This window comes from Globicephala melas, chromosome 5 (assembly GCF_963455315.2).
Source record: "Globicephala melas chromosome 5, mGloMel1.2, whole genome shotgun sequence".
NCBI lineage: Eukaryota > Metazoa > Chordata > Mammalia > Artiodactyla > Delphinidae > Globicephala > Globicephala melas.
In genome coordinates, this window is record NC_083318.1 from 33,260,548 (window position 1) to 33,286,187 (window position 25,640).

Genomic DNA, 25,640 nt, shown 5'->3' on the forward strand with positions numbered 1-25,640 from the left:
AAATGAAAAGACAGAAAAACACACCGCAGATGAAGGAGCAAGATAAAAACCCATCAGACCTAACAAATGAAGAGGAAATAGGCAGTCTACCTGAAAAAGAATTCAGAATAATGATAGTAAGGTTGATCCGAAATCTTGGAGATAGAATGGACAATAGAATGGACAAAATGCAAGAATCAGTTAACAAGGACCTAGAAGAACTAAAGATGAAACAAGCAACGATGAACAACACAATAAATGAAATTAAAAGTACTCTAGATGGGATCAATAGCAGAATAACTGAGGCAGAAGAACGGATAAGTGACCTGGAAGATAAAATAGTGGAAATAACTACTGCAGAGCAGAATAAAGAAAAAAGAATGAAAAGAACTGAGGACAGTCTCAGAGACCTCTGGGACAACATTAAACGTACCAACATTCGAATTATAGGGGTTCCAGAAGAAGAAGAGAAAAAGAAAGGGACTGAGAAAATATTTGAAGAGATTATAGTTGAAAACTTCTCTAATATGGGAAAGGAAATAGTTAATCAAGTCCAGGAAGTACAGAGAGTCCCATACAGGATAAATCCAAGGAGAAACACGCCAAGACACATATTAATCAAACTGTCAAAAATTAAATACAAAGAAAACATATTAAAAGCAGCAAGGGAAAAACAACAAATAACACACAAGGGAATCCCCATAAGGTTAACAGCTGATCTTTCAGCAGAAACTCTGCAAGCCAGAAGGGAGTGGCAGGACATATTGAAAGTGTTGAAGGAGAAAAACCTGCAACCAAGATTACTCTACCCAGCAAGGATCTCATTCAGATTTGATGGAGAAATTAAAACCTTTAGAGACAAGCAAAAGCTGAGAGAGTTCAGCACCACCAAACCAGCTCTACAACAACTGCTAAAGGAACTTCTCTAGGCAAGAAACACAAAAGAAGGAAAAGACCTACAATAACAAACCCAAAACAATTAAGAAAATGGGAATGGGAACACACATATCGATAATTACCTTAAATGTAAATGGACTAAATGCTCCCACCAAAAGACACAGATTGGCTGAATGGATACAAAATTTACAAGCAGCTCATGCAGTTCAATGTCAGAAAAACAAACAACCCAATCCAATAAATAGACCTAAATAGACCTAAATAGACATTTCTCCAAAGAAGATATACAGATTGCCAACAAATATATGAAAGAATCTGCAACATCATTAATCATTAGAGAAATGCAAATCACCACTACAATTAGATATCATCTCACACTGGTCAGAATGGGCATCATCAAAATATCTAGAAACAAAAAATGCTGGAGAGGGTGTGGAGAAAAGGGAACCCTCTTGCACTGTTGGTGGGAATGTAAATTGATACAGCCACTATGGAGAACAGTGTGGAGGTTTCTTAAAAAACTAAATATAGAACTACCATAGGACCCAACAATCCCACTACTGGGCATATACCCTAAGAAAACCATAATTCAGAAAGAGTCATGTACCAAAATGTTCATTGCAGCTCTATTTACAATAGGCCGGAGATGGAAAAAACCTAAGTGTCCATCATCAGATGAATGGGTAAAGAAGATGTGGCACATATATACAATGGAATATTACTCAGCCATAAAAGAAACAAAATTGAGTTATTTGTAGTGAGGTCGATGGACCTAGAGTGTGTCATACAGAGTGAAGTAAATCAGAAAGAGAAAAAGAAATACTGTATGCTAACACATATATGTGGACTCTAAGGGGGAAAAAAAAAAAAAAAGGTCATGAAGAACCTAGGAGCAAGACAGTAATAAAGACACAGACCTACTAAAGAATGGACTTGAGGATATGGGGAGGGGGAAGGGTAAGCTGGGACGAAATGAGAGAGTGGCATGGACATATATACACTACCAAACGTAAAATAGATAGCTAGTGGGAAGCAGCCGCATAGCACAGGGAGATCAGCTCGTTGGTTTGACTAACTAGAGGGGTGGGATAGGGAGGGTTGGAGGGAGGGAGACGCAAGAGGGAAGAGATATGGGAACATATGTATATGTATAACTGATTCACTTTGTTATAAAGCAGAAACTAACACACCATTGTAAAGCAATTATACTCCAATAAAGATGTTAAAAAATAAAAAAAAAAAAAAAAAAAAAAAAAAAAACTGAGAAACCATATCCAGGGTACATACTTTTTCACAAACGCATTGTATCAAAATGAAAATGCAAGATAGAAAGTAGTAGTGCTTTAGGATGAGAGATTATTTTTAAAAGAATAATTACATATTTTAATGTACAGTTTATAAAGTACTTTTCATAATATTTTGGTTATGATAAAATACTTTGGAAGGATTTTGAGATGGAGAAGGTGACATGGGTCAAGTGAGTGGAGAATGGGATATCTGCCAGTAGTAATCAAGCTCAAATCGGGGTGGATGCCAGTAAATTCTCAAGATTCACTGTAAACCTTTTATGGTATTGGTAGGGTGTTCTGCAACCAGATACAAATGACTTTTCCATTGCCAGTGATTTAAGGACTGAACTACAAGCTCTGATCTGCATCATTAACTTGACTTTCAAGCTTTTAATGGGTGACAGATATGTCGAACTGATTTGAGCACTGCAGATGCAAAATTTATGGTCCAAAATTCTTTTCCTTTGGAGATTAAACAGTGTGAAGTGGATAAACTTTTTTAAGGTGACGAAGTTTTCTCTCTTTAGCTGCAAATTTTTATCTTAACCGTATTAATTGGAAATGTTCTAAAATGAATTGAGCACATCTCTTCCATCTTAAGTGGAGTAGAGGAACGTATCTTGAACTTTTATTTTTCTTCTCATTGGTGTCTGTATTCTTCTCTTTGTGGAATATCAAGTTGACAATATTACAGAACTTTTTAAAAGAATGCATTTCACTGTATTGACAGTTTCTCAAATAAATAGGTCCATTCCTCAAAACATGTTTAACTCTGTTTCATAGATTTTATGTTAGGAATAACATATGGGGGTGATGAAATCTGACCTTTTTGTGCAGCCATGGAAGTAACCAACTGTGAAGTTGGCAAACATCACTAATAGCAGATAAAGGAATGTTTAATTGAGTAACTGGTCTTTCTAGACCTGCTGGCTGCTGTTTCCCAAATCTAAATAAATTGGGAAATGAAAGATGCCTTATAACCCTTTAGTAACTTCAGATATTCTACTCGTAATAAAAACACTTAACACATTCAGTCACTTAGCTTGTTTATGTCTTAGTTTCTTCATCTTCAGCAGAAATGAGGGGAGTGCAGTACCTGTCTATAATAATCACTGTAAGAATTAAATGGGCTATGTGAAAGTATACAACACCTGTCACACAGTAGATGCTCATTAAGTGTCCATTTCCCTGCCCTCCTCTAAGGGTTTTCCACCTTATAAAAGCAGATAATTCTATAAGTGCCTGATTCATGCACCATTCACAGGATCAACTTAAATGTCTATTTCCTTTTCCCCTTATATATAAGCTCTTCATTTCAAAAAGAGAAATAGGGACCTTACCCCTTTGTAAGGAATGTAATATATTTTTCTTCATTGCTTATCTGAACTGACACACTTGGACTTTTGCAGAGGAAATGATAATATCTGCCATTTACTAATATTACAAATATAGAAATGGAAAAGCTAGTCCATGCTAATAAACTCCTTCATCCTAGTAAACTTCTTGAATTTCTACTGCTTTTCTATCATAGCTCCACTTTCCCTGTAGAGTAACAGCTTACTCTCCATCAGGAATATTAACCTCCTAAAGAGTTACAGTCCTATCAAAACACACAAACAATAATTTGGCATTGTAATAACTTTCCTGTGTATATTACCTCTGTATCAAAGATGTTTAAATTTCTTTCAAATCTGAGAAAGAAGGCGAAATCTTCTATGGAAGTATTTTTTATTATTTTAATTGAGTACATTTAATTTCTGTCTATATGAAACCTCACATACTTTTTTTGTGTGTGCTATGCGGGCCTCTCACTGTCGTGGCCTCTCCCGTTGCGGAGCACAGGCTCCGGACGCGCAGGCTCAGCGGCCATGGCTCACGGGCCTAGCCGCTCTGTGGCATGTGGGATCTTCCCGGACTGGGGCACGAACCCGTGTCCCCTGCATCGGCAGGCGGACTCTCAACCACTGCACCACCAGGGAAGCCCCACTTATACTTTTTTGCAGTTAAATCAAGAAATTCTTTTTTAAAAAGGGGAGAAATGCTGAACTGAGATTTTAATTAGTTTTGCCCTGATTATTTTATATCATCTTTAATATATGGAAATGAAACTTTCATTACACTTTACTTAAAGTATGTCTATTAACTTCTGAATCTTTTGTTTGCCCACTCCCAAATTCTAGCCTTCCTTCTACCCAACCTTTAATTTGAGAAAGTGAAAATATTATCAAAGTTAAGATTCTCTAATAAGGAAATGTGTTATATTTAAATGTTTAAATAGTGATACACTGAAATATATACACACATATACTATATGTATGTGTATCTATATATAGATAATAATACCCAAAAATCACACATAAAAATGTATGTATATATTTACAAATGTAAATATATGTGTATATGTATCTACATAGTAATACCAGATACCCTCTTCCATTCCAATCATAAATATGCTGATTAGTATCTAGATTACTTTTTTACTGTCATCTTTTCTAATTAGTTATCATCTTAGCCATATTTGTGTATATGTATTTAGGAAAAATTGTGATTTTTACATAAATAGAGCAATCCAAATTCTATGTTTGCTTTTTTTTTAATTTTTCTATCTAGAAATTGACATTGAACGTTGTGTGCGAGAATCAATCAACCTGTTTTGTTGGACTCCTAAAAGTGCTACTTACAGACAGCATGCTCAACCTCCAAAGCCAACTTCTGATAGCAGTGGAGTCAGAAGTTCAACACCTTATTTCTCCACTGAGTGTCCAGATCCTCCAAAAACAGATCTGGTATGTAATTGCTGATTTAATTCATAAACTCTAAAAGAAGATGGATGTTATATTAGTATACTTAAGTATCAGTATTGTTCATATACTATTATCACTTATGTCTTTTTTTTTTTTTTTTTTAACGGTATGCGGGCCTCTCACTGTTGTGGCCTCTCCCGTCGCAGAGCACAGGCTCCAGACGCGCAGGCTCAGCGGCCGTAGCGCATGGGCCCAGCCGCTCCGCGGCATGCGGGATCCTCCCGGACTGGGGCACAAACCCGCGTCCCCTGCATCGGCAGGCGGACTCTCAACCACTGTGCCACCAGGGAAGCCCCACTTATGTCTTTTTAACATAGCTATCTTCTAATATGTGATTGTATTCATACAACTATTTCAGGTCTTGAGGTCAACCAAAGGTGAGAGCTTAAGGGCTTCTCAGGTCTTTCCTGTGCATCCAAACATCCTATGTTCGCATTGACAGAGTTCTAGATTCCCAGGATCCTGTTAGCACTTTCACATACCCCTATGGACATTGTGTTCCCCAGCTTTTAATTTTAGTTTTTAATTTTTATTGTCAGCTTCTTCTTTGCTCCAACTGTTATGGCTACCTCAGACAGCTACAATATTAAACAATTGCTGCTGACTCTTTTTGACAGATACCTCCAGAGAAAAGTCTCTTTGAACAGAGAGGGTTCTGAGTCAGGTCAAATAAAGGCAAACACTGTGAAGAGAGGTTTCTAGGGAACTGGAAGACATGTCAAGTAATCATAATTCCCTGAAATGATACTTTTTGGGAGCTCTAAAACCACTCTGTCCTGTCCAGTGGTTGCTAGACTTCTGGTTTGTGAGACTGTTGGTTTTTAAGGTGGAGCTGAGGAGAAGGAAATGAGAGTAGGGCAAACTAAAGCACCACAGAACTCACATTCTTACTGAAATAGAGGTATTTCTTTTGACTGTACTGCATACATTGCTGCAGACCTTTGTTTAATTTTCAGAATTCTAACAAGTTCATTTTGATAATCTTTGCCAGTATTCTCATTATGTTTTGGAGGAGCAGCTTTTCTGAGATCCCTACTCTGCCATTCTCACTGACGTCACTCATGTTCTATGCTATTTGTCCACTACATTTTAACTCCTGAGTGAAACAAAAAGATTGAGTAGTTGATTTTAAAAGCTCAAAATAAGAATATTGACAACTCAAGTAATGTGAGACTTTCATTTTGTGATAAAGTAAAATTTTACTAGGAAAAGTCACTGTTCATTTTAAATTTAAGTGGTTTTAAACCTTTTCCCTTACACCCTCATCTGAAATGAGATTTTTGTTTAAAATGTCACTAAATTTTTGTTTGAATGTCACTAAACCCCAAGTCACTTTATATATTCCTAATTATGGTAAGTCTCAGAGTTCTGGGTCAATTTGCTAAAACTTTGTGATATAAAACTAACTTTTCATAAGTATAAAATAGATAACTAATAAGAACCTGCTGTATAATAAATAAATAAATAATTTTTTAAAACAACTGACTTTTCTGTGTACTCATAAGTCAGATATATTATCCCCATCAACAACAATACTAAGAATGGAAGAGAAGAATATACTACACTATTTACATGAAATGTTGCTATCTGAAGGATATTCAAGTTTTAGTTTACTTTTCTTTAGAATTTATTTCATTTTTTTTATGATATATTTCAACCATAAAGAAAAATATACTGAATAGTATAAAAACCAATGCATTATTTTTCAACAATATGTCTGAATACATACGGTAAAACAGATACCATTCTAGTTACTGGGGCTAAAGCAGTGAAAAAAGAGTACCTGTCCTCATAGAATTTGCATTTAGTGGAGGATATACAGACAATAAGCAAAAAAGGTAAACAATTAGTGTGTTTTTTAGATTCCACATATAAGTGAGATCATGTGGTACTTGTCTTTCTCTGTCCTACTTATTTCACTTAGCATAATATTCTCTGGATCAACCATGTTGTCACAAATGGCAAGATTTCTTTTTTTCTTAATGGCTGAGTAATATTCCGTTGTATACATATACACCACACTTTTTTTATCCATTCATGTATTGTTGGACATTTAGTGGCCTTTAGGTGCCATAGAGGAAAGTAAAGAAGGATAAACAAATGGGACTACATCAAGCTTAAAAGCTTTTGTACAGCAAAGAAAACTATCAACAGGACGAAAAGACAACCTAATAAATGGGAGAAGATATTTGCAAACCATATATTCAGTAAGAGGTTAATATCCAAAATATACAAAGAACTCATACAACTCAACATCAAAAAAACAAAAACCCAATTAAGAAATGGGCAGGGGACCTGAATAGACATTTTTCCAAAGAAGACATACAGATGGCCAACAGATACATATCAACATGACTAATCATCAGGGAAATGCAAATTAAAACCACAATTCAATACCCACTCACACCTGTTAGAATTGCTGTCATCAGAAAGACAACAGATAATTGTTGGCAAGGACATGGAGAAAAGGGGACCTGCATGCACAGTTGGTGGGATTGTAAATTGGTTCAGCCACTATGTAAAACCATATAAATTGTTCCTCAAAAAATTAAAAATATAACTGCCATATGATTTAGCAGTTTCACTTCTGGGTATTTACTCAAAGAAAACAAAATTAATTTGAAAAGATATCTACACACCATTGTTCATAACAGCAATATCTACAATAGCCAAGATATGGAAGCAACCTAAGTGTCCCATCAATAGATAAATCAATAAAGACAATGTGGTATATACTTAAACACACACATAGAGTACTATTCAGCCATAAAAAAGAATGAAATCTTGCCATTTGCAGCAACATGGATGAAGCTTGAGGTTACTTTGGTAAGTGAAATAAGTCAGACAGAGAAAGACAGATATCACATGATCTCGCTTGTATGTTGAATCTAAAAGACAAAACAAACAAATAACAAAACAAAATGAAACCAGACTCATAAATACAGAGAACAAACAGGTGATTGCCTGAGGAGAAGGAGATGGCAGAGGGGTGTGTGTGAAATAGGTGAAGAAGATTAAAAGATACAGACCTCCAGTTATAAAATAAGTAAGCCATGGGATGTAATACACAGCATGAGTAATATGGTCAATAATATTGTTATCACTTTGTATAGGGATAGATGGTTAGTAGACTTATGGTGGTGATCATTTCATAATGTCTGCAAATGTCAAATCACTGTCTAGTACACATAAATCTAATATAATATTGTATGCCAGCTATATTTCAATTTTTAAAAGGAGAAGATGAAGAAGAAGGGCAATAGAGAATGCCAAGGAGGAGGATTCTGGAGAGCATTAGAGAAGAGTTGCTATTTTATGTGGGGGACTCAAAGAAAACCTAGCTGATAAGGAAACATTTGAGAAGAGAACTTAAAGGAAGTGAGAGAGTGAGTTATATACATTTCTTGAGAAAAAAATATTCCATCTTGCAAGTGCAAGGTAGTAACATACTTTGTAAGGGGAACAGTAAGGATACTATATATAGAATGGAATGAGTGAAGAGGAGTGTGGAAGCCATAAATTTACAGAGATCAGTGGTTCAGATCTTGTGTAACCTTAATACTTTGGCTTTATACCAAATGAGATGAGAAGCCATTGGAAGATTTTAAGCAGAGTGGTGACAGGATCAGACTTACATGTAAAAGGATTACTTTGGCTACTATACATGAAATAGACAATAGGAGGGACAGAGGTAAAAGAGGAGACCAAGGACGAAGCTATGATGGCTTAGAACCAAGGGGTAGCAGTAGAGGTGATGAGAAGTAGTGTTACTGAGTCCAAGCTCATACTGCTCCCGTACAACAGGCCAATAAATCGAGAGACAAGTTGTTGGAACAAGGGATAGTGGCTTTATGCAGAAAGCCAGCTGACCAAGAAGATGGTGGACTAATGTCCCAAAGAACCATCTTACCCAAGTTAGAATTCAGGCTTCTTTTATATTAAAAAGGGAGGTAATGTTGTTGGTTGTTGCAAACTTCTTGATGTCGGAATCCTTTGTTCTTACCGCTGTCCACATAGGTCAGGTCATGGTGTTCCTGTAAACCTCCAACAAGACAAATGTTATTCTCTGTTCTGCAACTTTTTATCTCTATGTGAATGGAAAAAGTGTTATACCTTTAAAGATCAGAGCCTTGAAAATGGGCTATCCTGTTTATTTCAGGCTATAGGCAACATTCTTAACTTGCAGCAAAAGCAATAGAATACAAAGGTTAAAGTAAAAGAAACAGATCCAATATGGAGTCAGATTTGTTCTTCCCTATTACAGTAGTAAGTATATTTTGAAAACAGAACCAACAGATTTTGCTAACTCATTGAATGTGAGGTACGAAAGAGAGAGTAATCGCGGATGAATCCAAAGTTTTTGACTGAGGCTAGAAGGATGGTGTTTTGGCTGTTCTCATTTGCTGATGTAAGGAAGACCATAGCAGGAGCAGGTTGGAAGGTAAAAATCAAGTGCTCACTTTTGAACACGTGGATTTAGAGATTTCTATTAGATGTCCCTAAGAAGAATAAATACATTATTTTGTTAGTTTTATGAATAATATCTTTTAAGCTATTATGTTTCCTGGTTGATTATTCCTGCTTGATTTTAGTTTATTTTACATTCATTTTATAGTTAGCAAACTCATTTGATTTTTTTAAAATAGACTTTATTTTTTAAAGCAATTTTAAGTTTATAGCAAAATTGAGTGGAAAGTGCAGAGATTTCCCATATACTCCCTGCCCCACACATGCATAGCCTCCCCATTATCTACATCCCCCACAGAGTGGAACATTTGTTACAATTGATGAGCCTACATTAACACAGTATCATCACCCAAAGTCCAAGGTTTACATTAGGGTTCACTCTTGGTATTGTACATTCTGTGGGATTGAACAAAATATAAATGACATGTATGCATCATTATAGTATAAATGCCCTAAAATTCCACTATGCTCTACCTATTCATCCCCCTTCGCCCTCAACCACTAGGATACAAACACTGATCTTTTTATTATCTCCATAGTTTTGCCTTTTCCAGAATGTCATATAGTTGTTTCCTCCATGTCTTAATAGCTCATGTTTTAGTGCTGAATAATAGTCCATTGGTTGTACCACAGTTTATTTAACGATTCACCTACTGAATGACATCTTGGTTGCTTCTAAGTTTTAGTTATTATAAATAATGCTGCTATTAACATCTATGTGTAATTTTTGTGTGGACATAAGTTGTCAGTTCCTTTGGGTAAATACCAAGTGTTTTGGAATTGATTCGCTTTTTAAATCTAGTAGATTGTAGAGTCTCTTGGATGTTTATGCGGCTAATTCAATCAATATACATATGAATACATTTATCTCTTGCTAGTTACTACTTTTATTATTATATCTCTGATTTTATGTGTATGTGTGTCTTACTGCATTGCATAGGACCTCTAGTAAAGTAAAATAAAAGTGATGAGAGCAGGTAGATTTCTTTGTACCTGAATTTAATGAAAATCCTTCTAATTGCACCATTAAGTTTGATTTTTTTTTTTTTTTTTTTTTTTTTTGCGGTATGTGGGCCTCTCACTGTTGTGGCCTCTTCCGTTGCGGAGCACAGGCTCCGGACGCGCAGACTCAGTGGTCATGGCTCACAGGCCTAGCCGCTCTGCGGCATGTGGGATCCTCCTGGACCGGGGCACAAACCCGTGTCCCCTGCATCAGCAGGCGGACTCTCAACCACTGCGCCACCAGGGAAGCCCTGATATTTTTTTAAAATTAATACTCTGAGTAATGAATTTCCCTTCTTCTTCAATATTATTAAGAGTACTTGAATGAGTGTTGAATTTTATCAAATTCATATTCCATTAAGGATTGATTAGGATCATCTTTTTTCCTCCTTTAATCTGATAATGTTTACATTATTAAAATTTTTGATATTGCGTGGTCCTTGCATTTTTGAGATAAAGTCTACTAGGTCTCTACAAAAAAGTAATACTGACTATATTCAATTTGCTAGTATTTGCTAGTATTGACTTTCTGCATCTATGCTCATAGGTGAGATAAATCTATAATTTTCTTTTCCTGTCTGTTCTTGTTAGTATTCGATCTTAAGATTTTATTTCTCTTTCCCTTTATTGACTGTCTAATCAGTTTGTATAAGAGGAATTATCTGTTTCTTATAGATTGAGTTAAACTTGTCTATAAAACCACCTGAGTCTGATGCCTTTTAACCAGGGAGATATTTGATTATCCATTCTTCTGAGTCACTTTTTATAAGTTCATGTTTGAAAATTATCTATTATCTATGCTGATTTTATTACAATCCTTTTTAAAGTATCTATGTTGTCTAGGTTTTTATACCCATTCTTTATATAAAATATTTTTACCTGTTTTAACATTTTACCTCAAATTTTGTCCCTCTTTTCCATCCTAGTATTGTTTATTTGAAGTCTTCTTTATTCAGATTTAAATGTTAGAATAATAGAACGTAGATACAAAAAATTATGTATGTATGCCTTACAAAAGCATATTCATTAAGTTTAGGATAATCACAGTTCAGATTTACATACTGTATATTCTATGTTAGATTCTATAACAGATTAAAAAATCCCTTTTGTAAATTTAAACATAAACTGCACTCTGTGACTTGTAGAATCAAAGCTTGAAAACAGCTCTGAGAAGAAAATTACACTTAACTTTTAATTTATCCATGTGTCTATCATATTTATTCCCAGAAGCAGACGACTGTAGTAGAAAAAGCATGAGCTTTGCTATTAGATGAACTTAGTTTCAAATTTCACCCCTGTTCCTTTTTGGTTTTATAATCTTGCATAGTTCACATAACCTCTCTAGTTTCCTGTTTGTAAAAGTGAGCATAATTATAATAATTCCTACTTTGCAGCATTGTTAAGCACCTAATTCAGTATCTGATACATAATAATATTAGCACTCAAACAAATGGTAGCAATCATTATCACACATTTAGTAACTAAAGGTTAAATGTTTCAACTTTGAAACTATGCAAAAATTTTCTGAAAGTTTTCTGTATCTAAGTAATTTGTACAAAAGAAGAGATGTTCTGGTATTCTTCTGTTTCCCCTCAGCTATGTCAACTTCATTACTATCACTTTACATTTAGAAGTCACTACAAACAGTAAGGGTAGTAAAGGAGAGGGAGGCTGGCTTGCCAAAAAAGGAATCTTTCAAGCATTTTTTCCTCAGTAATTTCAGTTTAAGATTTCACTTTGACCTTTACCTCTTAGTTTCAATACTATTTTGATCCCCAAACTTGCCAAAAGAATTATTTTATCTAGTGCCAACGTCTTTCACATCTACTTTTCCTTAAATAACTAAGACTCTGCTTGACGATTCTAACCACAGCTAATTGAGGGGCTGGGTAATATATATATATATATAAAGGTATGTAACTGATGAATAGAATAAAATGGGTTTTTTGAAAACTGAATATATTTTAGAGAAAGACTGGCCAGCACTGGATTTTTTTAACCAATTTCTTTGTTAAATTTTAATTACCATATTAATTTATTGATGACTGGTATAAGTTAGTTGCATGTGCACTGTGACTAAGCAGGTATTATTATTCTTGTTTATAAACACAAATGCTAGTCTGGGATTTTATTAAGTAAATTAAATTTTGTTTTGTTTATATAATGTTAACTGTTTACATTTACTATTGTCGTAAAGTAAGCAAAACATTCATTGAATTATCCTCAATTTACAGGTATGCTTTAAGTATAGATTAAATGAGTTTAGTGTACATGAAAACTTAAAAACACATTTATATTCTTTAAGTTGGAGTAGCTTCTGAAAGTCTGTTATAAATACTAGTCTACAAAGTTTCATCTTGATAATAACACCACTGTTTTTTATAGTTTGAACAATTTAAAAATAACACTACAATGATTTATAGTTTTCAGGTACTCGGGTACAGTATTTTATTTGTTCCTAAACAAATCTCTGAAGTAAGTATTTTTATCCCTATTTTAGAGTTGAGGAAACTCAGAAGATACCTTAAAGCAAGTTAACTTTATCAGTAGTGTGTTGTGTTTTTCTCTCTTATTCATTGAAATGTATATATTAATATACAACATATCTTACTCTATAGTCATTGAGCACTTTTGTAATTTTCTTTTCTTTCCCTAGTGCTTGTTTATATACACTCATGCAATCACCTATATACCTGCTCTTAAATTAGTTGAAATGTTTTTACAGTAAGGTGGAAGGAAAAGCAGTTATGTGACCTCTTTTTTTTTTTTTAAGGTATTTAATGTATTGCTGGTGGTTTTCCAGAAAAAGAATTTTAAACCAGTTAAACCTCCAACAACAGTAAATGAAAATGCATAGTTCCCTATATCCTCCACAACACTGGACATTATAATTAAGCTTCTTTTGCTGACTTGATAAGTTTTTAAAATCTCATTTACATATGCATTTCTTTTATTACTAACAAGTTTAAATTTTTTCTTATGTTTATTAACCAATTATACTTTTTCTCTGAATTGTCTTCAGATAATTCTTTGTCCATTTTTCTACTGGAAGGCATTTTTATTGATTTGTAGTGTAGTGTTAGAATACTAACATTTTGATACCTTTGGTACATACTTTTCCAGCTTGTTGCTTGCTTTTAAATACATTTTTTAAAAATTTTTAACACAGGTTTAAATTTTTTGTGCATGTGATTCCTTCCAAGACATTTTTTTAAAATAACATTGGTTTATAACATCATGTAAGTTTCATGTATACAACATTGTATTTCAGCTTCTGTATATACTACAGTGTGCTCACCATCAAAAGTTTAACTTCCATCTGTCACCATACAGTTGATCCCCTTTACTCATTTTGCTCTCCTCTATCCCTTTCCTCTGGTAACCTCACTTCACTTTGTATTCCACTTTCTCCATTCCCCTGACAAAAGTCACAAATTACTCTTTTCAGTCCCTGATCTCACTTGATCTCTCTTTTTTTTCAAACATAATCCTTCATGGATTTTTGGTACACCCCAATCTCCTCGTTTTCATCTTTCCTCTCTGTTACCTTCACTCAGTATCTTTCACTGTCTTCACCTGCCCTTGCATGTCATTAAATATAGCGTTCCTCAGGGATCTTTGTGAGCTTCCTTCTGTTCCCTCACAAGATGGATATTAGACAGTCTTGAATACTTCCATCAAACAGTGACCATGGCTTCCAGTTATTAGCTCCTGCTCAAGCTTCTCTTGTTAGCTGTAGGCGACCAACATCCGATGCCTGCTCTGCACTCCACTTGGATGTTTCACAGGTAACCTCTATTTCAGCATGTCTAAGACTGAATTTATTTATTTTTTCCCCTTAAAGCTGCTTCTCCTCCAGCATTCCCTATATCAGTAATCACCATTTTCCTTCCCTGACTTGTTCAGGTCAGTATGCAGATTCATCTTTGATTCCTGCCTCTCCTTCCAAATTCAATTAATCAGAAAAACCTGTTCACAAGTCTATTCACTTCTATTTCTGATAGCATCATTTTAGTCAAGTTTTCCATTATCTCTTATCTGCTTTCCTGCAATTTCCTGCATCCATTCTTCTTCCTCTTTCTTCAGACTTCAGCTAGCATAATCTTTTTAATTTTTTTTTTAACTTAAAACAACAGTAATCTATTGTCTCACACTTTTAGAAGCTAAAAATCCAAAATCAAGGTGTTGGCAGGGCCAAGCTCTCTCTGTTGGCTGAAGGAGAGTATCCTTTATCTCTTCTAATTTCTGGTGTTTGCCAAAAATCCAGTGTTCCTTGGCTTATAAATACATCATTCCAGTCACATGGCCATCTTCCCTTTATATGTCTTCACATCATCTTCCCTCTGTGCATGTTTGTCTCTATGTCTAAATTTCCCCTTTTTGTAAGGACACCAGTCATATTGGATTTGGGCCCACCCTCAGCATAATCTTTTTTAACTAAAAATCTTGACAAGACTCTTCCCATTATCCTTACCATAAAATTTAAAATTCTAAACATGGTCTGCAAGGCCCTGCACAAATCTTTCCGTTGCCTACCTTATCAACTTCTTCTATCAGTGTATCTTTCCTCCTTATTCTTCTGTGCTTTAGATTTCTCCCAGTTTTAGGAATACCCTTTACATAATTCCATAATAAGGTCTCTATCGCTGCCTACATTTCCTTTATTAAAGTAAATTTCTGAAGAGTAAGAACTGCATCTTACTGATTTTTGTGTTCTTGTTGCTTAGTATAATTCCTGATGCATCACAGCCTCTTAATAAATAAAATAATAACATACATTCTTCTCTGATAGTTTGTGGGTACGTTAAGGGCCCCCAGGGCCTAATTCAATGCCGGAGAAATAGTGTGCTCTCAATATATATGTATTTAGTTGAAGTAATTACCACAAATTAGGTTTTACTGGTTTATTCTCAGTTGAATAAAGCATTAAACCACAACTCTTTATTCATCAGGCATGCTAGCTTTACCTACTTTTCCTTCATAGCATACGTTATATTGATAATTATATACTTATATCTTTTATACTTATCTTTTGTTCTCCACTGTATCCCCAAAACCTATCACTGTGCCTGGCTTATCAATAAATAAATAACACCTAGTAATCAATAAATATTTTTGAATGAATTAACGAAAAGTTAATTCCAGTTAATCAGAGTTTTACTCTATTTCCTATGAGGCAACGTATCTAAAAAATGGTCTTCAAAGTATTCTATAATACTTGTTGAAAATGCATATTAAAGGCTCCACAAACATCCCATATCTACTAAATCAATCTCTGAGGGTTGGCGCCTGGGATCTATGTTTTTACTCAGGTCCTTGGGTGATTCTTAATGTGATATGTGCATATAGTTTTCTCATGACTCATTTTTGAAGCTAAACAGAAATGTTTCTTCATGAGGGAGGGGTGGGAACCACAATAAGACCTTCATATTTATGGTTATAGTGTTATTTTATTTTCTGCGTTTTTTGTTTGTATTTTTTATACTAATTACTTGTTTTATAGTTATGTCTGACCTTTTTGACCAGTTAACTTTCCTTTCATGAACCTAAATCACCACCTGTTTCACTACTCAGCAATCTCAGCCTGCTCACTCTGAGTCTATTCTCTTGTCTTTACTGCCAACAGCCAGCCCTCTTATAAATCTCTCTCTCCCTGGCTATCCCTCCCCTGCTTGTTCCGCTTTGTGAGAGCAGTTTTTAATCAGTGGTACTAACATACAGCACTGGAATTTCAAAGGCCTTTCATGTAGAAATAAAGTAGAGAAATTCATCTAGGACTCAAAAAACTTATGTTTCCTACTGATACTTTATGTTTTCGCTCTTGAAATCAGTAAAAAGTAACCCTATTGAATCAACTCAGAATTTATGTAGTGATTCAAGTAATAATTACAGGGTATTAATATATGAGTCGGTATGATATAAACATAATTGTCATATAACATGGAAAGCATCAGGAATTGAAAGTGACACACTGTTCTCCTTGCTGATAACTTAAAAATATGAACAATTTTGCTTCAAGAGAATAAATGTAAAGAAGCGAAATGTTGGTAGGGATTAGGGAAAAATCAAGAGAAGACAATGATTTAAAAAAAAACATTTAATTTTACTTTTCCTTTTTTCCTCATCATTTTAAGAGAATTTTGACTGTTTTATTCATTCAACAAACGTTTGTTTTGAGCACCTACTAAATGCCAAGCACTTGATAATTGAATTTGTTAAGGGCTTTACAGTTGTAGAGAGGTTTTTACAGTCCTTATTTCATAGTAGTATGGACTGCATCTTTTCAAAGTATCTTGCTAACTGAGGGTACATGAGGAAAGGTGACTGGGAATGTATCTTCAGTTCAGATGATAGAGATGATCAGCAGTGCCCCAGCCTTGCCCCCATTACAACCATGCTGTTCATTTTCCATTCTCAACTGTTGTTTAAAACAGAGCCCCTCAAGTCCAGAGTTAGCATATAAACTTCCTTTCCTACAGTCTATCAGTTCCAAGTTGGGGGTGTACTTTAATTCAACGCACCAGAAAACTGTTTTGGCAGATGGAAATAATGTATCAGGAAGGGATAAAAACATGTATTAAAATTGTTTGGAAGGGTAGGCTGAACCAAAATCTCAAATCCTTTGCTAAATGAAAGAGTATAAATAAATAAATGTAACAAAATAACTCAAGGGTAATTCTTTATTTCCAGGTCAGGAATATGTATATTAATGGTGTGCGTTTATTGCTTTTTCTCATTGACGCTTCATGTTTTTTCTCATTTAAAAAATGTAATTGTTTCACTGCAGCAGTCTGAAGCTTGAAACATTTACATATTACATATCTTGTTATATTTTTAAACATTTACTACTATCCTTTTTTTGTGAAGTATGAGAAATCAAAATTCACAGTTGCATATTAAAGATCTGTCTTCCTCTGAGTGTTAGAAATCCCTGGGTCTTATGCTAAATCATCAAATTAGTAAACGCCACTTTTCTGAATGTAGATACTTCAGTGTGCATCATCTGTTCTGAATGGAGCAGTGCCTTCTAAGTACAGCAAGTGAAACAAGGGCAGAAAAAATGCAGAGCCAGACAAGAATCAAATAATGACTGAATGAGCACTAGCTTTCTAGAGTGTAATGTATTGAGAACAATTTTGTGGGGCGGAGGTAGGGGCTAGATCTTGGGAAGGAAAAGAGATGTTTAGAAGTTTGGGGTAGGAGGGTATTGGGGATGGAGTTCTTGATGGAAAACAAAAAAGAAGAAAATAAGAATTCTTGTCATCTTTGGTGAAAATAATAATTGTCATGATTTAGGGTAGAGAATCCTACTTAGAATTGGCCCAAGCCAGCAGCTGGACTGTTCTGAGACAGGGCACACTTCCCTACAGACATCAGGGCGAGGCTTTGACACACATTAGCATATCTGCATTGCAGTCGATAGGAAGGTTATGCTGGTGACAGTTTTTATTCCTTTGCAGGCTGATTTAGTTCAGTATTGATTTGAGACAGCTCCAATAGCAGTGGTTTTTCATGGGTAAGTCTATAGAATATATTTTCATCATGAAGAGTAATAGGCACAGATAGCACAATTCCAGCCTGCTAATGAATATCTGGGGTCTTCCACTGAGATCTTTCTTATGCAACCTCAAAGTTCAGGGATGTCATTTCAGGTATCAGTGACATTCCATGGCATTTAAAGAGAAATGGATTCTGGCACAATTCTGCAGAAGGGCTAGCAACAACAGACACACATGTTATATACAGGATTCAGTGAATTTAATGATTTTCACAATCCCAGGCTATCAATGTCCTGTTTTTTTCAGCCATTCTCCCAGGATATCCTATAAAATATGCAAAATAAATAAACAAGCCTTGTTATATGAGAAATAAATCTACTACTAAAAATTCAGTTTGTTAACCCAATTTGTACAGGTGCTAACACAGAATTTAACAAATAAAGGTACATAATGAAAAAAGAAGAGGCAGCTTTTATCTGCAGCATTCTCACATCTCCTAGAGAATCATTGCTAAAGGTTATTTCTTTCTTCATTTCCCGCAAAAGCCAAAATGAGCAACTAAACTGGAATTATTTCAAAATATGTCTATCTGAATTATAGATTATTATTAAATTCTACAGAAATTAAATAAAACAAACACTAGCAAAGAATAGATAAGAGTCCTGACAGGCTTGATTTAATTAATATATTTTAAACTTTTACGCTTATCAAATAGATATTTGAATTAGTTTAAGATTAATAAAGTGTTTTCTTGAACAAACTAAATGGTTTCCACTGATTCATATACTCTCTTATGGAAAACTAGATTCCCACATGTACTTATATCCATTTCCAAATCCTGTTTTCAGTTATATTCATCTGTTTCAGTTTCTTTTCCAGTACCAAGAGGTTATTAAAATTATAATTATATGTCATACATTTGGCACTATGTTTCTATGTGAATTGTAGAATTGGCTTGTCTTTTTCCTTCCTCCCCTGAAAAAAAAAACCATTTTGGTATTTATATTGTGATTAAATTAGATGTATAAATAAGTAGAAAAAATTGATATACAATATGGAGAGTTTATTTTTTCCAAAAGCAGTGTATGCTTTTCTGTTTATCCATATCTTTTAGTCCTTCTGTGGCATTTTAAAGGTTTCTCATGTATTTCTTATTAGCATTATTACTATTTTAACCTTTCTGTTGCCATTATTAGTGCGATATTTTATTTCATTATATTTTCCAGCTGGTTATATATACAGAAAGACTGTTGGCTTTACAAACAGTTTGATATAGTGGCAAAGAACACGGACTAGAATTTTTGAACCCCAGCTCTGCCACACCAGCTACGTGACCTGTTTCCTTGTCCATAGAATAGAGATAATAATATTATATACTTCATAGGATTATCGTATTAGTTAATATATTCAGAACACTGCAGCACATAGTAAACACTAAGTTTTCACTGTTGTCACCATTATCACCATCATTTATCTGAGAAGCTAGTACCAGCTTCTGACTTTTTAATCTATTAGTCATTTGTTGGTTAATTCTTGATTATATATAGTATTCTTACCATTTATAGCATTATTATCATTTCAATTAAAGTAGCTTCATGTGTTTTAACCAATAAATTTATCATCCGGTTTTACAACAGAATATCTATTTTATTTTTTTCTATAAAAAATACTTTTGAATACATTGAAATGTCTGTCAATGTGGCCAGAAATGCCAAAGAAAATTTTTAAAATTTTATTACAGTATATAATTCTTGAAATATATCTGTACATTTTATAGTTACTATAATATTTTAAAGGTTTACTATACCACAAGAAATATTGCCTGTAACTCCTTTATCAAATATTTTTCCTTTTCTTCGATTACTTTTTTATTGCATATTAAGTTATATTAAGCCAAAAGGAAGATATGAAGACATTTTTTAACAACTTTAAAATAGAATATATCTAGAATAAATTTTGCAGAAATTTTTCCATTGCATTATAGCTGATAATTTGTTAGTTGTAATTGCTGTTACATTTAACAGACTTTTTGTAAACAAAATAATTAGATTTTCTTTTAAAAATTCTGTATTTTTTTCATGCCCAATTTGTATTTTGGAATCTAGAACTCTAGTCAGATCCGAAATGAACTCAAAAATTAGTTTGCCTTTGAAATACTTTCATTTTCAATAAGAAAATTTTTTTAAGAAATGGGTACTAACCAGTTTAACATCATGGAAATGATCCATTAGATTTATCAGTTTATATTCTATAAATTGTGTGTTATAAACCTAAAGTACATCTTGATGATCTCTGGCTTTAGCCTGGTTGCGACATATACATAACCTTTCTGATCTCATTAAAATCAGAATCTCTTGATTTATGTGAGAGAAGTTTGAAGTATAGCTGAGTACATTATTAACATTGAAACATCTGTATCTATATTCTTATAAGACAATTCTTATAAGAATTGTCTGGAATGGTTTGTTGTTTGTTACAGTAAATGATTAGAGATTAGAGACAAGTAAGTATCCTTCAATTTTAAAGTCTTCTTTCTTCACAACTAAAAATTTGAATTTCCCTTTACTTTAGGTACCTCGATTATATATCAGATAACAGTGGTTGGCTGATACATGATATTAGCTGATCATTCCACCAGATATTAGTCATGGTAATAACAGTTAATACCACAAGCACATTAGAGATCTCACCAGCCTTGTCCTTTGTACAGCGATAAGGACGAGAGAGGTAGATCTCTAGACTTTCTCCTGTCAGGATTTACTGAAGCTTTCAGCCAGAGAGTATTTTGGTTGTTTACTTGACTTTGGTTATATAGTGAGGGGAGTGATGGGGGAATTTCCCAAGTGACAAGGAACACATGAACAAAAATGTCCTTCTATGTATAAGGAAAAGAATAAGAGTGAGAGAGAAGGGTGATGAAGTCAGTAACCCAGTTCAATTAAAGGCTGTACCTTGGAAAGGTAGAATTTGAGATGAGAATATCAGTTTGACTAAAATACCTCGTAGTCACCAGCTGGTTCTACTTCCTGCATTTCTACTGCTGTTGAAAGCTAACCGTAAAGTTCTATGTGAAATAGCAGCTCTGTCGCATTCCAGAAGGAAGGTATCGCAAGTTCTACCTTTTGGGAGCTCAGCTGAATGGAGCCACTCTCATGTTTAACATTTCCATCTTGTTTACCTCAACCCAGGAAATCTGTCAGGTTCTGGTTTTATATGGAAAATTATTTCCAGAATCTTTTAAAAAATCGTATAGAGTAGCACCAGCACCACCACTCCCCCCAACACGTTGCCATGTTGACCCTGTTTTTGATCCTTAAATCACTATGAGAATTCTTCACTTACCGCCTCCATTTCTTCCACCCTCACTTCAAACCACTTTAAACTCTGAAATGTTTCCCAGCTACTTGTCTTTGAAAGGCATAAGTTCTTATTGATCCAAGTTTATATAAGCATGTCATGCTTTATGAATAATACTTTACTAAGCCTCACAATTAGAATCATTCCTGAATCTCTTTAAGTAGAAACTCCTGTGGTGTCATTAAATATTATGTGTGGGTTTCTAACTTTTGTCCTAAGAGGTAAGCAAGAGTTTTGTGACCTATTAACAGTTGAAAATCAATCAGAAAAAAATGTCATAGAATTCTAAAGCTAAAACAAACGTAAGATATCTGATCCTGCCCCTTCACTTTATACATGAGAAAACTGAGGCCCAGAGAGATGAAATATCTCAAAATATCCATATTGTATATCAAAGAGAAAATTACTTTCTTTACAGAAATTTAGCTTACACACAATTTTTCAGGAGCACGTCTGTGAAAATGTTAGCGTAAAATCCCTAATCACTGAAAAAATTCTATCTCCATTCCTCTTTGTGTTTCATATTCATGTACAGTATCTCTTTTATTTGAGGGAGAAAAATATTCTCTCTAGTATGACAGCTGTATTACACAACTTCCAGAGCATGACAGTTTTATTTCAGACTCCATTTCAGATGCTATATTTCTATATCTTAGAAATAGTAACCTTTCCTATTTTCCCTAAAAACAAGGAGAAATGAAAATACTATAATGCCATTTAAACAATTTATTGTTTTAAATATAGGGATAAAAATAGCTTTGCAGATTGATAAAGTTTTTGACGATAGTTTTTTTTTGTTAAAATTCCTTTGAGAATGGTAGTTAATGTCTGCCTGTGCCATCTGCAAAAGCCTGTCCCTCCTCATACGTGAGCTAGAAATATCTAGCACTAAGAAAGCAGGGCCTGTTGTAGACATGGGGGAAAACAAGAATTCACATTGCTCTAAAAGATCTCAACTTTATGTATTCTAAGCCTTGTTAATAGTTTACATAGTTAAGATTTTCTCAGCAGTGTATATCTGTGCCTAACAAAATTAATATTTTTTTCCTTTTTTCTTCAAAAATTGTTGATTATTTCTCATGACTTACACTGCAGTTTTTATGTGGATAATTCCAAAAATATGATCCTCTAGCCATGACTTCTCCCAAACACCAGTTTATGTCTCCAACTGCATTTCAACACTTCAACTTGGTAGACCCTAGGCACCCTCAATTTTATACATCTAAATCAGAACTTGTCTTCACCTTATCTACTGTCTGTCACTGTTACTACCTTCTTTTCTCCCTTAATCACCCATGTTCAAAACATAAAAGCCATCATTTACTCATCCCTGTCCTTTATCTTCCATATATTTTCTTACAATGCCTCTCATATATTCTTCCCCTTTATCAATACACCCAATTTTACTGAATAGCTACTGAGTTCCAGGCTCTCTGCTAGGTAGTAGAAGTATAAAAACAAACAACTCCTAGTCCCTGCTTTCAAGGAGCTCATGGTGTATTTATTGGAAGAGACCAGTATCAGTATGGAACAGGGGTTGTAAACCTGAGACACTCTGGTTACATACTTGTAAACTAAACTTTTAAAAAATCTTTCAAAATGAAAATAGCAACCTGACTGAAATTTCTGCCTTGTTCATACCAGGATAAATTGAAACAAATGTGGAAAGGATTTTAAATGAGAAAGGCTTTATTCAGCATACCTCCTAGAGGTAGAACCGAAGCCCTAGAAGTAGAATCAGAACACCTTCCCCATGTGTTTGGTAGAGTTGCTTCACACAAAATATGCATGCAAAGCCCCACTTCTTTACTTGGCAAACTCCTCTTCATCCTTTTATTTTATTTTTTTGCGGTACGCAGGCCTCTCACTGTTATGGCCTCTCCCGTTGCGGAGCACAGGCTCGGGACGCGCAGGCCCAGCAGCCATGGCTCACGGGCCCAGCCGCTCCGCAGCATGTGGGATCCTCCCAGACCGGGGCACGAACCCGTGTCCCTTGCATCGGCAGGCGGACTGTCAAACACTGCGCCACCAGGGAAGCCCCTCTTCATCCTTTTAATCTCAACTCAAATGTTACCTTTTTAAATAAGTGTTCCCAAACTGTACACTTTCTCCTGGCAGATGAACCACTCCCTCTTCTGTATCATGACAGAAACCAAGTTGCAGTGAGTTCCGGAGTGAATGAAAAGAAAGTGGAGATGAGAAAGTAGAGGGCTAGTAGCTAGGGAAGTACTTGCCCCTTGGAGAGTAATTTTATTATTTAGTTTTCATTCTTTATGTTTATCTTTCACTATGAATGGGAGAGAATTGGATGTATTTGTAGGCCTAGGAAAAATCTGTAGGCCAATACAAAACTGTATTTATAGGCCAGGGGAATGACTGAAGGAAAAAAGAAGGTAATGAGTAGAGCAAAGCTCTCGATTTCCAGTGTCATCACTTAATCTAAATCTTCATAAAATTCACTTTCTAACAAGTCTTTCTGCCTATCATTTTTCCCATCTCTAATTCATCCTTCAAGATATGGCCAAATTAATCTTCCTAAGATACTGCTGTTAACATGTGACACATTCCTCCAAAAATCTTATATCCTTGAGCTTCTCTGTCTTTCAGAGCCCTCATGATCTGTCCCCTACCTACTTATTCATTACTGTTTCCCTCTAATTCCCAGGATGATGCTCAGCTCAGTAAGACTAGTCTCTTCATTGTCTTTTTCATACCCATTGACTCTAAGTTCTATAAGAACAAGTATCTTTGTTTTGTTCATTAATGTATCCCAAGCACATTGCATGGTACCTAGTAGGTGCTCAGTAATTATTTATGGACCATTTCCATGCTCATTCACACTTCAGAACTCTTACAATTACCTACTTGTGCAACACTCTTCTTCCTCTTTTCTTTTATTTATTTATTTATGGCTGTCTTGGGTCTTCGGCTGCGCATGGGCTTTCTCTAGTTGCAGCTAACAGGGGCTACTCTTCATTGCAGTGTGTGGGCTTCTCATTGCAGTGGCTTCTGTTGTTGTAGAGCACGGGCTCTAGGAACGCAGGCTTCGGTAGTTGCAGCACGTGGGCTCAGTAGTTGTGGCTCACGGGCTCTAGAGCACAGGCTCAGTAGTTGTGGCACATGGGCTTAGTTGCTCCGCAGCATGTGAGATCTTCCAGACCAGGGATAGAACCCGTGTCCCCTGCATTGGCAGGTGGATTCTTAACCACTGCGCCACCAGGGAAGTCCCCTTCCTTTCTATTTTTCTAAACCTTACTGATATTTCCTGACTGAAATACTAGTTCCTCCACCTATATTTTGCTAACTACTTCTCCCCATATTGTGTTTATTCCTTTCCCTGTATTCTTATAGTATGTAGCTATGATTCCATACATGGAATCTTATAAGAGAAGCAGTGTAATGATGTGGTTAAGAGCTCAGACTCCAGAGCCAGACTAAATTTGAATCCTGGCTCTGTTACTTACTGATTATATGGCCTTTGTTAAGTTATTTAACCTTTCTCTGCCCTAATTTCCTCCTCTATAAAATGATCAAAATAATAAAACCTACCTCATAGAATTGTTGCAACACTGAAATAAGCTCATATATGTCAAGTGCTTGTCATAGTGACCAGCACATAGTTAGCACCATATAAGTGTTCTCTGTTATTATTGTATAGTTTTATTATTGCACTTTTTTGTATTTGATATCATTTATTACCTTAATACTTTGAAAACTCAAGGCCCACATACACACACACACACATATATATTATTGCTTTTATGTTAGTCTTTTTTTTCCAACCAGGTTAGGGACTCTTTGAGGTGGAAATGATATTTTGTCTCTCTCAAGATGGCCAGCACAAAGCTACTAGATTAAATATTTGCTGATTGGTGATTTATTAAAAATTTAGACTATAATAAGACTACTTTACCATGAAATTCAAGCTGCTTCATTTGGGATGTGATTTTTAATAACAACTTATTTTATATAAAGATCTACAGTCTACCAAACATTTTTACACGTATTATATCAATTGATCCTCACAGTAAATTTGTGAGGTAAGTGTCATCATTCTCGCAATACAGCTTAGAAATGTAAGGTCAGAGAAGATAAGCATCTTACCACCCTCTCTCTCAGCACTGCCAGAGGTATAGGACAGATTATTAAGTCTCCTTACTTCTTGCCTGCTCAGATAGGTATAGGACAGATTATTAAGTCTTCTGTGTAAACAGGCATTCTACTACAAAATAGAATGTCAGCCACCCCTTCTTTCAGGTATGCCCGAATCTCTACAAATGATTGTCTTGGGCACTCCCCATCACTTGCCTTGTGAGGGAGGGGGGAGTGATTTGAGTGTCCAGAAA

The 25,640-nt window shown here is 35.0% G+C and overlaps 1 protein-coding gene across 3 annotated transcripts in view; it reads left to right on the plus strand.

The window, feature by feature from the left end:
• Positions 1 to 25,640, plus strand: part of TBCK (TBC1 domain containing kinase) — a 237,476-nt gene that overhangs the window by 163,698 nt on the left and 48,138 nt on the right. For all 3 annotated transcript variants that reach the window (XM_060299116.2, XM_030864124.3, XM_030864123.3), the window contains exon 23: positions 4,776 to 4,951. In XM_060299116.2, the coding sequence (XP_060155099.1) occupies positions 4,776 to 4,951 (176 nt within the window). The remainder of the gene's footprint in view (positions 1 to 4,775; positions 4,952 to 25,640) is intronic.